A 15,602-nucleotide genomic window follows, 5' to 3' on the forward strand; every position below is an offset into this window, starting at 1 on the left:
GATCAAATGATTATTAGTAACTACCTTCAATTTGAAATTATAAAGCACCTATGGTAGACAAATAAAAGGACAGTTGCTAGTATAAAATGGTGTTTTACGTATAGAGAATAGATTCAGATATAACAAAATAGATGCACTCACAAACTTAATGTATAGTATTCCTTTATGAATCAAATAGAACCTTGACGTGAACAAGCAGTTCTCTCCCCACTTAGGAGTCATGTCAGGTATTCCGTAAAGTGCACTAATCCCACTTATTTTGTTAATTTCAGAGCATCGTGAGCATAGATTATGGAATAATAAGTATTGTGAGTTAAAGACTTTGCATGGATACTAACGGGGCTCACTGGGACACATGTAAGCCCTAAACACCCCTTAAGCTTCAATTACTTGTTTGGACACTTATGCATCTTTATACAAATTTGCAATGCTCCTGTACACTGTACTCTCTGAAAATCCTGATCGTTGAAGGCTCCATGAGTGCGTACATCACCACATACAAGTTCAGATCTACAAACATTCCCTCATCAAACACTGCAAATCATTATTTTTATTTTGTTAAGTTCAATATATTTATCCAAACATTTATCAAACAATGGGGATACAGAAAACAAGATAGGGGATAAAGGGAGCAATATATAAAATTAACGGGAAAAAGGGAACAAAGTGGGGAGCAAACACAATAGTAAAATCACATCAGCAAAAACATTTCCGAAGGAAGAAGTAGCATATCCAAAAAAGTACATTGATCACCTGAATCAAGTAGATTTAAATCTGAGAGTGTTGAGTTGAATGAAATAGAGAGGTATGTAATTGGGAGAGTGGGGTGGTAGCAGGGCTGGATTAAGGGAATGGAGGCCCCTGGGCTAAGGGCGCCTCCATTCCCCCGTGAGGCCCCCATTGTGAGCCGCCCGCCGCCCCGTCCCCCGTGAGGGCCCCCCCCCAAAGCGCTTACCTGTCAGTCCAGTCCTCCGTCCCCGGCGCGCTGTAAGCTCCTTACTGAGGAGATCTCGCCCCCGCCCCCGGCCCGATCAATAATGCTGCTGCGGACTTTGAAGGGCTCCCTGGATGCCCGAGGCCCCTGGGCTATAGCCCAGTTAGACCTCGGGTTGATCCGGCCCTGGGTTGTAGACTGATATTGTGAGCCCTCTCCATCTGTCACATATGCATGCCAACTAAACCATTTCAACAAGGGTGAGGAGGCTGTAGTGGAGTTGGACACCCCCAGTGTTTCCATCTCAAAACTGAACCTTAGAAATTACTTTAGTAAGAGGTGGGGTTAGTGGGTGTTTCCACTGTTATGCAATCATCATCATCTATTTATTTATATAGTGCCGCTAATTCCGCAGCGACTGACCTAGTGACTATGAAATGGTGCAGAAGTGCCAATTTGGGCGAGGAGGGAACCAAGATCTTGATTACTTTGCTGGCTTAATTGAAAACTCCACTCCATAGATCTTGTAGAACAGGACAAGAACAGATATATGTAAATATGAAGCAGATCACCTGCCATATTACATCCTTAACTGTAGAAATAGAAGTGTGTGTGTGTGTGTGTGTGTTGGGGGGGGGGGGGGTTGACCTATGGGGAGATGTTGATGATAGAAGGATGAGAGCCAGGGTCTAAGTTGAAGATATTTGAAAAATAATTGTGATGAGAGAGCTGATAACGCTTCTGGAGGTGGGTAAGACAAATTGTTCAGGGACAGGATACCTCTAGCACTCCGGGGGGAAAAAAAAGATTAAAGTCGTGGATTATCTTAGTAATAGCCTGTATGGATAAATTCCTAGTAGGAAACGGTAAATCAGCCTCTTGAGCTCTAATCCCAAATCGCCAATATATCTTTAGTCAAAGTGGACATGTTGTCAGTGGATCAGTCTATTACCTTCAAAAATGTGTGTAATTTTTCCAAGAGAAATATAACCATGAAATGATTTCTATAAACATTTGCAGATTTTTCCCGCTTTAAAATGTACTCTGTGTGTAATCAAAGATACATTTGTTATCTCTCTAGCTTTCATCAACATTGGCTTAAATATGCCTCCCATTACCATGACAATTTGATGGGAGACAAAGAACTGGATTGTTATTTGATGTTTAACATAATTTGTAATATTTTTTGTTTCTTATGAATGATTTATTCTTATGTTTTATTTATTGTTATTATTATTGTTTATACTAATGCACTATTAATATCTGTTATGCATTATGTAATTTTTTTCTAAAAATAATTATTAATAAGATTACAAGTTTGAAAGATGTGGAAGTAAAATTATGTATTTATAAAAAAATGTGAGTTTTAATAGTTGTATATCTACAATGAAAAGGAAGAAAAATTGCCATGCATTTCTGGAAATGTATGGATTAATGTACTTGTCACCGACCATTAACATGGAAGAGACCTTCAAATAAGAAAAGATAGAATGTAGTGAATGGGTGCTATATTTTCTTTCAGTAGATGCAAGGAGTATGAGCAATAATGTTATGTCTAAGTATAGCTGAAAATGCTGAGTGAAAGGGTAATCTAAGGCTTTGCAGGGTTCAGAAACTTTATATGTGCCTCAGTGTGAATGATCCACATGCAGTGAAGAAATAATTTGCCTATACAAAATTCTGGAGTAAGTTTGAATGCTAAATCCTGTGGTAAACTATTTAATAATAGCTATCGAGATTCAGTAGTTTAGAATGCCATTAGCTTTCAAGGATAGCCTTAATAAAATGGTACAGTGCACCTGTGAGAGACTCCATTTCTGTTCTCCTATTTCTGTGGCCTGCTCTGAGCCCACGGTAGTCATACTGAGCCTGTGTGACATTAAGGAAGCATGTTTAGTTATCTTCTGTAATGTTTATGTTAAACTTCTAGACATATGATTTTCTTGCATGATAACATATTTAGTTTACTGACACATTCCCCGGGTCTTGCCAATGTTTTTGAATAATTGCAGATCCATAATGTTTGGGACGTTGTGTTTTGTGGGTTACAATTTCTTTCTGTAATGTGGGGCACTAAAGTCTGCTAAGCTCATTTAAATATTATCTCCATGATTTCCCATGCTATTGCCAGTATTTCTTTCCTCATTACCTTGTGTAGTGTAAGATGGAGTGTTAGGTGGTCATGTCACCTAACAGCAGCAATGTTTTCTTTTTTACTTTTATGTTTTTTTGGAGTTTTCTGGCTAATGGGTCTTTTACTATACCTGAATAAATTGTTTGACAGTACAGTATAATATTTGTTGTAAATCTATCTTGTGGAAAGATAGAAAAATAATCTGTTGGGAACACTGACTATTAATCACGGCACATGCACGAGTTTAAAGACATATCCTAATCCTTGACTTTCAAGTGTTGCAGCTGAGTTTTATGTATACATTCTTTAGTTTAATTGATATGTATTTTTGCTGTTTTTCAGAGTAAAGCTGTCTGTGCTGCAATTCTGAGCACGCTTGTTCTTGATGGAGAATCAGTCTACAGCTTGACAGCCAATCCAATATTCTTACTGCTGGCCAGAGTAATCCTTGTGAACCTCAGGAACAAACTTACAGCATTCCAGGTAAGAAATGATCTGCGTCTGTCGACGTGCTCAGCATGGGCAATTTCATGCTGTCAGCTGTCTATTTAGGAGCTTATTCAATCTGCCTAAGCTATCCTTCCAGCACCAGGTATTTTGTGAATTGTATATTTGAAAACATGTAAAGGATTTGCATGCATTTGCTCCCAGCTTTTGTGTTTAAGTTCCAGCTGTATAATATCACTATGTCTTTTCTGTCTTTATCAACAAAATGAATATTGTTTTGGTGGAGAAACAAGAAGAATTCAGTTTATCCCACATTTGACTGCTACAGACAGCAGTCATAATCTCGGACAAGTGCTTCTGACGAAACAGGAGTAAGGGGTGCAAAAAACGGTATGTCTGTTGCATAAAGATGTTATAACTTCTTTTTGGCACAGACATTTGCATTTACTACAGATGGCAACCTCCAACTTGACTCTTCTGTACCATTCAATAGTGGTAATAGTACTTACCTACTTTCTCCTTGCTTTTTCCGAGAGAGGGGCGTGTCTGAAGGGCGGGAGGGGGCGGATCAAAGCGCATCATTGGCCCCGCCCCACAACAGAAATGCCATTTTGTTGCAGGTTGAATCGTGTCATTTTGGGGGGCCGGGTGCGGGATGCGGGAGAATTGCCAGCTCGCCTGGGAATCCGTGAGACTGACCCGAATTTCGGGAGTCTCCTGGACATTCCGGGAGAGTTGGCAAGTATGGTGGTAATTGGTGACATTTTGGTTGTAGTTCACCCTGGGTATGGTTGGTGTTATGAAGCGTAACACCACAGCAATTCCCAAAAATACTCCAGAGCTTTAGAAAAGCACATAGATAGCAAGATAATACAATGCATTACTCAGATGATATAACAATTTCCTCAATACTAGTGTGTACCATGTAGATACTTCTATGTAAACTTGCTTCCATATAAAAAATGTAATGTTTGTGTTGTAGTGCCCCCTGGATGGAATTTATTTTTCAAATTCCGTTGTGATTGTGCTGACCTAGAACAGTAAATGTAGTTCCCACCACTAATATATTCACGTTTGATAAGTAACATCCATGAATTCCCCGTGTGTTCGTAGCAGTAACAATTTTTCAGCTTTCTAGCATTGTGGCGTTGTAAGTTGAGTGTTAATGGGTGTTGCCACATGAATTACACAGGAAGGATTTAGTGCAGCCCATTAAACAAGGAAGCTAAAAGATGTCTTGCTTAAAAAAAAAGAAAGAAATACATTTCACAAAGACCAAGAGAGCGTCAAATGTGTCTGGTTCCTGGAGATGAAAGATTAAAGATTTCCATTTGCATTCGTCTGTTCACGCACCAACCATTTGGGATCAAACAGCAGAGAAATGGCCTTTATTTAATGTGAAAAAATATCTGCTTGCCAAGGTGTAAAGTCCCACATGAGCAGGGTGGTTTCTAGATTTAGAATGACGCTACTAGTGGCATTTGGCCTTGCCTCTATGTGGAAGGAGGCTGTGAATTGATTTGTGCAGCAGCTGATATAAATAGATTTTCTGCTCTTTATATCAATGTGCTTTGTTGAGGTTTTGACAGATATCTCAGAAAGAGGCAGTAAAAGACAAATAAATGAAGAGTATGGAGGAGCCATCAAACATTTATATAGAGGTTTTTCAAGAAAAATGATTCTTTTTAAAAGTGAATGCCAGCGCTATTTTGCAATTATAATCATTTTCAATGATGGAATTACATTTTAATGGTTTGTCTTTATTTTGATAATACTTTTAGTTGTCGGCTCAATTATATAGCTGAATATAAATGGACTTTTGATTGGTTCAAGCACGCATTCATGGTTTGAAGTGTTGAATACATAGTTTGACAACGTCTATCTTTACATCTCTAATGTTGTTTCAGGCAGATATCACAAAATATTGATTAGATGTAGGGTAGTATTACCTGTTGTTTGTTAATATTATGTGCTTACTAAAGGGATTTTTTTAAAAAAGTATAGAATGAACCTGTAACCCTCAAAGTTTGCTTTGATTAATGATTTATGAAGCAATATGGATATATGAACTTTAATTTCATATAAAAGGGGTATCTGACACCACAATCTTCCTGCAGCAGGAACCTCACATGATTGCTCTGTTCTGTTGGGCGTTCCTGCTCCTCCCTTTATAAAACATTCTGTCCTGTGTTGCTGCTTGCCCTTGTTCACATCAAGATATTTTGTCTGTCACATGCAGTCCTATCCCCACTTACTCACAATTACTGACGTAAGTCTGCAAGCAAGTGCCTCCCATATAATCAACACATTTATCTCCTTAAATACCCTCTGCTGCTGTGAACATTAAAGTGATCTGATTGGCTACAGTGTGTTCTTTCCCATTCAAAACTAAGCATAGAGAAGGATCTCAACACTCTTCACATCTTATTTCAAATTCATCCCTGATAATGCAGCATAAAACCTCAAATAAAAGAAACTTGGCCCACATGGGCTGGAAATTATAAGGGTTCTTTAACCCTAGTAAAACACAATAAAAATAAAAGATTAGTGTTCTACATACTGTTCAGATTTTCTTGTTCTCATAGCTGACTAATGAAACCATTGTCATGTTGACCATGTGTTTTAAATAATTCTAAATATGCCTACAGCTCATGTTTTTAGTTTCTACATTCTGGCTCGCTATTCTGTTTAATCTCTTGGACAGCTCCCACAATTTTGTTTATTCCACTATCACACCCTAACTGCGCTTGCCCTCTCCTCCATAATGCGGATTGCAATTTCCAAACCTAGGTGCGTCTAGCTCTCCCAGGCCCCATTGACCCTTCACCTCCAACACTCCTTCCTCCCTAGTTTTTGCTCACTTTGATTTCAGCCCACAGCCCCCAATGAACCCCCCCTCCTCCCCACGGCACATTGAATGTGTCTACAAGTTCAAAACTAAGCTGGTCTCCGGCTTCTTCTTGTTGACTCCAGCTGCCATTCCCATACTAACGTCCCCCCCTCTCCATCCCCGTAGCCTTCCTGCCATCCTAACATTTTATCTGAGACCGTTCAACGTAATCCCTCCTTCTCGGTACTCAATAATGGCTCTTAAAATAATCTCATTGAATGTTAATAGGCTGAATCAGCGACAAAAGCGACTCATGGTGATACAGTACTTTAAACGCCTTAAAGCCCACATAGTACTTTTACAAGAAACTCGCTTCACTCGATCCCATCTTAACCTTATGGGTAGACACCCCTCTCATGCCTATTATGCAACCGCAGATCATAAAACAAAGGGTATAGCCATATTATTGCACAGCCCGAGCGATGTTCCTGGAGTTCAGCGAACACAACTCCTCCAGGGTACTCTCATTGGTTTAGCCAGTGGTGAAAAGAATAAAACTGAAACTACGCATCTCTGAACTTGAGACACTGATTGCCGAGATGTAAAATATACCATACATTGTTAGCGCTCTGTGGTCAACTTAACCAATTTCTATCGACGAAGGTAGCCAAAACTTTGCTCTTGCTTCATCAGCGATATTATGAACGAAGGGATAAAGCAGACTCCATCTTGGCCCAAAAGCTTTGATCAAAAAGGACGAGAAACTGGCTGATATCCATTAAATATTCCAAAGGACGCTTGCTTTATGACCCCCAAAAAATTGCGATCCAGTTCTTTGTATAGTATTCCCACTTATATGACCCTCAGAAAGACAACCTCTCCTGTACACCTTAACGAGAAGATCAAATATTATCTACGGAAATGTTAGCTACCTCATCTCTCCTGTGCCCAATTAGCAGCCCTCAATGCTGATGTAACTGCAGAGGAACTTAAACTGACAATCAGAATTCTTTAAGAACTTGCCTGCACCAGGCCCCAACAGCTTCATGTGCGCACACTACAAAAAATTTACACCAGCCCTTACAACACTCCATTTGTATCTATTTAGCCATCAGCCACCATCAGAGCTGACATTGTAGTCATCCTCAAAGAAGACAGAGACCCCCCTCCTATGTTCTTCTGCTCATTGGTCATGCCAAACCTGGTTCATCACAACCAAGTGGGACTCATCCCTAGCTGCCAAGCAGCAGACAACACCCGCAAAGTCATAGATTTGATCTATGACTGCAACCTCCGCTCTGGTGTTGGCCCTCTATGCCAAAATAGCTTTTGACCGAGTAGTTTGGCCATTCATGCGTCACACCTTATGGGAAATGGGCCTTTCTGGCCCTTTCCTTAGAGAAGCGTCTCAGCACTGTATTATAACCCTACGGCATTGATCCTCAGAAATGACTTCTCCCCTCCCTGCCTTCACATTAAAAATGGCATGAGACATAGCTGTCCCTTGTCTTCCCTTTTCTTCGCTCTTCCCATGAAACCCTTGGCAGCCTCTCTCGGGATTAACCCTAATGTCTCAGGAATCAAGATTGACTCTCAAGATCACATGCTGGCCCTCTATGCTGATGATTCACCTCTCACATTAACCGTTCCTGATATCATCTTACCTATTGTCCTGGATGCGATCAGCGAATATGGGCAACTTTCAAACTTTAAAATGAACACTGATAAAACCAAAGCTCTCCCCCTCAATTTCCCCCAACACCTTCTGCATCTACGTAAAACCAGCTTCATCTTTCGCTGAGAGTCACACAAATTGAAATACTTAGAAATCCATCTCAGCAAACACTTCACATCAATTGTTCTCTGCTAATTAACCACCGGTAATTGAGGCTCTTAAGAAAGATATTCGCTCCTGTGCATCCCATCATATTTCTTGGGTTGATAGAATGTTAGCAGTCAACATGAATGTTCTCACCAGACTTCTCTACCTTCTCCAAACCCTCCCAGTCCTGGTCCCCTCCAACACTCTCAAGGACCTTCAGTCATACTTACCTACTCCCCAAAAATAATTACTTAAGGAAAATAATAAGAGAAAGGGCCCTGCTCGTGAGAGTTGATAATCTAGAGGGGAAGACACAGAGGAGGTCAGTAGAGGTGTGGGTATAGGAAGGCAGTATAGTTAGGATGAGGGCTGATATGCTTGAATGAAAGATGAGTTTTAAGGGCACATTGGAAGGCTTAGAGACTGGTTGATAGTCTAATTGGGTGTGGGAGTGTGTTGCTTTGGTTGAGAGCAGCGCGGGAGAAATCCTGAAGGCAATCAGTGCGGATACGATATTGATATCAAGCAGATATGAGTTTTTTTTTGGATAGTCCTGAAAAATGTAGTAAGAGGGTTTTTACAACATGTTAATGCTTGTGGACTATTTGGCTCACACAATGGTGCTAGTGAATGTTTATGAGGAAAAAAACAGCAGCACTAACTTCAGTGTACATGGTTTGATTTCAAAAACTTAACACGTTTCTGGCTATGTATACAACAAAGCTGACCAGCTATATTGCACTCAGAGGTGAATGCTAGATCTCTATAACATGAAATGCTGGTATTAATATTGTGGCCTACAAATGAGAACATGACCGGTGTTCTTCATTGTATTAATTTTGTTGTCTAAAAAAATAAAACTACTTTGTACAGTGTCCCAGTGTAGTAGATTATAAAGATGTGTTTATTCACAACTGTTAAAACCTACTTTAGGGTTTGTTGTCATCCCACAGATTAGCTGACTAGACCCCTGCTAAGAAGTAAGAGGCCCCAGGCAGACAAGAGTAATGGAGAGACTGTGCTGTTATGAATATTTATGAACTTATGACATGTGGATGTCCGTATGTGCCTACGAAGCTACATCACCCCCAAAGGGCGAACAATAAAATGAGTTACAGCAGCATTTCAGGATAGGCTTGATAGGCCATCATATTAAAGTCCTGCCGCTTGTCACTCGCAGCTTCCCACCTCTGATTAATAACATTGCACCTTGTAATATGCTTGTGCTGTGACAAAGCTCTCACGTGTGTTGACCTGCTTTAAGTAAGGTATGTCAGCTTGTAGTTTTGTGATTTTCACTTCAAACCAAAATCTCTCTGTCTGCTGCCCTTGGAATACTCCAGTAGAATACAAATTATTGTCTGCTCACGTAGAGCATTTTATGCTGCTTTAATTTTCTGCTCATGACTATGTGGCCTTAGGCTAGTCTAAAAAATAATAAAAGAAAGCGAATATTCCAAAGAATATGAAAGATTCTCTACTGTTTAAAGTGTAAATTGCACTCTGGCAGTGTTGGTCTTTGTAGAATGCCGATGAACTTCTTGAAATTGTGATTTTCTATTTAAATGAGGTAGAGAGTAAAAAGACAAAATGGCAATATCTTAACATATTTTAGTTTACTTTAGCATAATACACTGTGTGCTTATTAGACGGGGCCTCATGGCAAAATCGTTATATGTTGGGTATAGTCACTTTATATGATTTTCCTTCATATCAGTATGGTGCCCCATCTGGTAGGAATTGTTTTATGTACGTTTATTTAAATCCAGAAAATATTTTTGATTAATTTGTGCTTGCTTTTAGTCTATTTGTGTATGTGTGCGTTTGTGTGTGTTTATATGTGAGGTGTTTAACCACTTCAGTGTTTGCCCCACTTCATGATCGAGCTAACTTTCAAAATTTGTTGTATATTCTGTTTCAATGGAAATAACTTTTATTTGTTTAACAAAGTAATTTCACATTGTTTTTTCTTGGGAGAAATAGGGCTTTCTTTTAGTAGCATATTTGAATAAATATCTAGGCAGAATTGGGGTTACACCACAGTATAGTATTTATTATTAACAGTTTTTATGTGTAATACCAAATGTGTGTAGTTTATTTAAAATGTGAAACTGTGATCGTGCTGTAAATGTAGGATGTGTATTTTTTAAACTTGCTTTCTAATAGAGAGGCAAATACTTTGACAATTTGATAACTAATCTCATTAATTAGCCATTCACAAAGTTAATTTCCAGTGTACCTGGAACGCCAATTCCTTTCTGCTCTGTATGAACTCTGTGCTAGGCATATGTATCATTATACACAATTCAGGCACATACCATAGCAGATACCCTAAAAACGCGACTTACAATAATCTTCTTCCAGCCATTTACACACAGATTGAGTACATTTATACTGTATGAATAGATAGCCATATATGCATAGATACACATAACATATCACAGAGACAATGACTCTTGTATCAGGAAATATTACAGTCAGATGCAGAGCTTTATTTAAGATATTATATATTCTCGTTAACATGACAATCTTCAGTAACAATTTTACGCATAAAACGGTATAGCATAGATGGTACAATACACCATGAAGTTTCCTTTATGCTGAATTATTTACCTGTTTTATGTATGTATGTGTATATATCCTAGATTCCATTACAATTCCCAGTACATCTCCATTTATCACAAGTACTACAACTCTCATTATTATGCAAAGTGCTAACTACAACTCTCATTATGCACAACTGCTAACTAAAGCACTGTGGCAGGAAATGGTCATCGATCCATTGATTTGTAATTTGGGTCCAACCCTCACACAGTCTGAACAAAGTATACTCCTCTAACCTGACCAGTTCCTTGCCATGTGACTTGGGGTAGGAGAGATGTGTGTAATGGAAGAGAATATTCCTCAACAATCTCCTTGTTATTGCAATTTTACCATGCACTAATGTGTGTGAACAGGTGGCCAATAGGGTAAACATCATTCAGTTGGAATTAACTAGGGCAATTCAATTTTTTCGATCCAAATTAACCAGTCAACAAAGGAAGAGATTCAAGAGAGGCAAATCTATTTGTATGAAATTGTTCTGTTGTTGTCTCCTGCGTTGCCATCCCCTTTTGGTGGACAATTGGAAAAACCTCCAAATGGTGGGGCAGTGGCCTACCCCCTTCTATAATATCCTAAATTATCCTCCAACATTTGAATCTAAAGTTTCAGTTCTTTAGTCAGTTTCTGTATTTTGGTGTCTACTTTGGTGTGACTATATGATGTCATCCTCTTTCCAAGTTAAGACGGGAGTCTAGCGAGATACAATCATCTTTGGCATCTGATCCAGGTTTTCCATCATCTGTTTCTAGCTCCTGTCGATTCTTTTTTTCTGGTTATCTTAGATTTCATTCAGTTGCTTGCCCGAGATACCATTTGCTACAGATGTGCACCCTCCTGATATCGGTACCTAGTAGGGAAGCAAAAGAAATCATTACTTTTAAAATATTCATTTTCTCCTACCCATCGGTCGTCTTCTCCATCAGGTCTGCTCCTAGAGTCCCTCTGGTATAGTGCAGTTGTCCATTTCTTGATTCCTAATATTGGAAGAAAAACAAGAAACTCTTCTGGGAAGATTTCCTATCAGTTCATGATTAATTGTCCCCTCCCACGTCTCTTAGGTTTATGATTTTACTTTAGGTTTCGACTTCCTTCTAGAGTTTTCAAAAATAATATTTTGTTACCATATGCGAGTGTTTTATGCTGAAGTTTCTCCTTTTCAGTGATCATTGTTTCAATCGGGAAGGGAAAGTCTAGGAATCCTATTCTTGGGAACCTATTAAGATATGTTAATTCTAATGCTTTATGGAGTTAATCACCTCTCAAATAATGACAATTGAAATTAACATCTTTAATCAGAGGGAATATTTCGAAAATCTTTTTTAAAGGATCTTGTCCAGCCAGTTTTTGCAGATACTTCTGGATCAGATCAGGGGTTGCAAACCTCATTATAGGTTTTCTCTAGCTTTGATTTTTATACAATTTCAGCATAAGTGGGTTAAACATACCACCATTTGCAAGTTTATTAAAAGCTTTAAGAAAGGAGAAGTGAAGAGATGAAGAAGGAAAATACCTGCAGTTTCCAGAGGAGAAGAATATATAGAGAAAAGCTACGTGTTCCTTGGTCTTGCTTAACTGTGTTTGTGGGAGTAAATCTGTGCCATAAATGGCAATCGATCCTTTAATGTGTAATTTGGGTCCAGCCCTTTAACAGTTTGAACAAAGCATTCACCACTAACCTAACCATTCCGTTACTATGTTAGATGGGGAGGAGAAATGTGTGTGAAGAAGAAGATTCCTCTAGATATTTAAAATGTATTATTTTTAACTTGAGGGGATCCTGTTTGTTAAATGGGTCTCTGCTTTCATCAGCACTAAATGATTCAGGTTAAACTTTTTTTTTAAATTTATATATGTATATCTTTTTTTTACTGTTTGCTATTATTTTTTATTAAGCATTAATCAAATTGCATATGTTTCTCTTTCAGGTGTTACCATGGTGGACGCTAAGATGTATAAACATTCACCAATTGTTATTGGAGGAGCGATCTCCTGAACTGTTTGCTATGGCACAAACCAGTATAGATGAAGGTAGGTGGGTTCGGATCAGGATAATCTCCAAATAAGATGACACAAGTGGAGTTTGAAGTGGGAGAAGTCGAGTCACAGTACTAAGGTTGCATATCGGTGTCTGAGCAACCAAACAAATTAATATTACTCCACATTCTTTGCTGTATATTCAAGTTAAAACTCACAGATCCAGTTTTTATTGGCTTATATGTATTTTGGATATAATATATTCAATGGAAGACACTTTTTGAAAATGGAAATATTGTGTAGGACTATAATTGTACATCTCTACTTTGTGAACAGGTCCAGGTTGTGGAAAGGCCGTATAGGTCAGGAACCGGGGAGATAGAGTTTCAAGTGTGGCTAGATGCTCCTTGTTTTGTTAAAGGATCTTGTTAATTTTTCCTGTCCAGCGTCACCAATCAGTGAATAGAATTTCTTATTTTACACAGATTGACATTGAGGGGAGAAGGCCGCCAAAGAGGCCTAGGGTTGCAGGGCAAAGTAAACATAGCCTTTGTCCAAACTTATGAGATTTGAGAATGGTGTACGTGTGTGTGTGTGTCTATATATATATATATATATATATATATATATATATATATATATATATATATATATCTATCTATGTATTCTTCACTGTTATTTTTTTATTATGATTTCCATTTTCTTAAGGATGATATATGCGATATATATATTGCCAACAAATCCTATTTTTAGATTGGAAAACAGAATTACAGTATGAGGCTGACTTATGATGAAAGAGACAAGAAGCATATTTGCCTGACTGATAAAATGACGTGTTTTTATTTCTACCTTGTGTGAGGACAGCTGACTTCTGGTGCATGCATTGTATGCCATCATCTGTCTTGTAACACCAGTTTCCTGTTTCAAAACTATAAGAGCCCTGCATCATATACATATGGTGTTGGAAGCCTACAAATGCATTATTGTGTTCCCTTCAAACTGATTCTACTGTGAAACAGTAGAATTGACCATTGATTATGAGTTGGGGTCAGGTGTATCTCATGAATGTCACATTTGCTGGTTTTGTATGCCAGTGACAATGCTGATTGGGAGAATTGGTTGAATTTGTCTCCTAAAGATCACTGTTACAGATCACCCAGGATATAACAGTGACATACGCCAATCAGCCACAACATTAAAACCATATTCATAAAATTCGAAGAACAGATGGCGCTGCCGATCAACAGTCTTATACTCAAAAAGAAGAAAAAGAAAAATTGATCCACAGACTTTTTGATCAACTAGAAATTGGACTGCACAAACTTTGAGATGGTTGCACATTTTGGATCTTGTAGATTTGAAGTTTTGCTGTTTCTGTAGTTTCAATACTTTTCACACAGAGTTTGATTTTAGTTCCTATTTATTACACTTTTTTTGTGTATATTCTGTTTGAGTATGAGATTGTTGATCGACAGCGCCATTTCTGCTTTCGAATTTACTGAATATTGTTTGATTTTTGTCTTTATGGATCAGAAGCCATCTGATCCAGAAAACAAGAGGGCAGCTCCCGATTGTCAGTGCTAATACACTAATATCTTTTATTCTTTTTGTACAACATTAAAACCACCTGCCTAATATTGTGTACATCCCCCTTGCACCGCCAAAACAACTCTGACCCCTCAAGGCGTAGACTCCAAAAGACCTTTGAAGGTGTCCTATGGTATCTGGCACTAAGACATTGGCAGCAAATCCTTTAAGTTGCGAGATGAGGCCTCTATGGCTTGGACTTGTTTTTCCAGCATATCTCACAGATGCTCCATTGAATTGAGATCTGTGGAATTTGGAGCCCATGTCAACACCTTTAACTCTGTCATGTTCCTCATACCATTCCTGAACATTGTTTGCAGTGTGGCAGTGCACATTACACTGCTGAAAGAGGCTACTGCAATCAGGGAATACTGTTTCCATGAAGGAGTGTACTTGTTCTGCAACAATGTTTAGGTAGGTGGTACGTGTCAAAGTAACATCCACATGAATGCCAGGACCCAAGGTTTCCCAGCAGAACATTACCCAGAGCATCACACTGCCTCCGCCGGCTTGCCTTCTTCCCATAGTGCATCCTGGTGCCATCTCTTCCCCACGTAAACAATGCGCATGCAATTGGCCGTGCACATGATGTAAAAGAAAATGTGGTTCATCAGACCAGGCCACCTTCTTCCGTTGCTCCATAGTGCAGTTCTGATGCTCATGTGCCCATTGTGGACACTTTCGGTAGTGGACAGAGGTTAACATGGGCACTCTGTCTGGTATGTCGCTACGCAGCCTCATACAAATGAAGCTGTGATGCACTGTGTTCTGACACCTTTCTATCATAGCCAGCATTAAGACGTTCAACAATTTGTGCTACAGTAACTTTTCTATGGCACAAAACCCTGTCACTGGTGCACCGATTAACCTTCCTTGGATCACTTATGTTAGGCACTAACCACTGTATACAGAGAACACCCTACAAGACCTGCTGTTTTGGAGATGCTCTTAAACAGTTGTCTAGCAATTACAATTTTGGCCCCTGTCAAATTCGCTCAGTTCTTTACGCTTCTTATTTTTCCTGCTTGCAACACATCAACTTCAAGAAATGGCTGTTCACTTGCTGCCTAATATATCCCTCTCCTTGAAAGAAATACCATTGTAGTGAGACAGTCAATGTTACTCACATCACTTGTTAGGGGTTTTAATTTTGTGGCTGATCTGTTTATATGCATGTTCTGTATATAACTGTGTAGGTACTATATTTCTCCTTAAAGAGTGGCTCACTTTTAATTTCACTCAATTTATAGTATGTCTAACAAAGAGAAAT

At 38.8% G+C, this 15,602-nt stretch overlaps 1 protein-coding gene across 1 annotated transcript in view; it reads left to right on the plus strand.

Moving 5' to 3' along the window:
• Positions 1-15,602, plus strand: part of TTC27 (tetratricopeptide repeat domain 27) — a 293,427-nt gene that overhangs the window by 51,959 nt on the left and 225,866 nt on the right. The window contains exons 5-6 of the mRNA XM_075203668.1: positions 3,411-3,551; positions 12,697-12,799. Of these exons, the coding sequence (XP_075059769.1) occupies positions 3,411-3,551; positions 12,697-12,799 (244 nt within the window). The remainder of the gene's footprint in view (positions 1-3,410; positions 3,552-12,696; positions 12,800-15,602) is intronic.

Source organism: Mixophyes fleayi, chromosome 3 (assembly GCF_038048845.1).
Source record: "Mixophyes fleayi isolate aMixFle1 chromosome 3, aMixFle1.hap1, whole genome shotgun sequence".
NCBI classification, from domain to species: Eukaryota; Metazoa; Chordata; class Amphibia; order Anura; family Limnodynastidae; genus Mixophyes; species Mixophyes fleayi.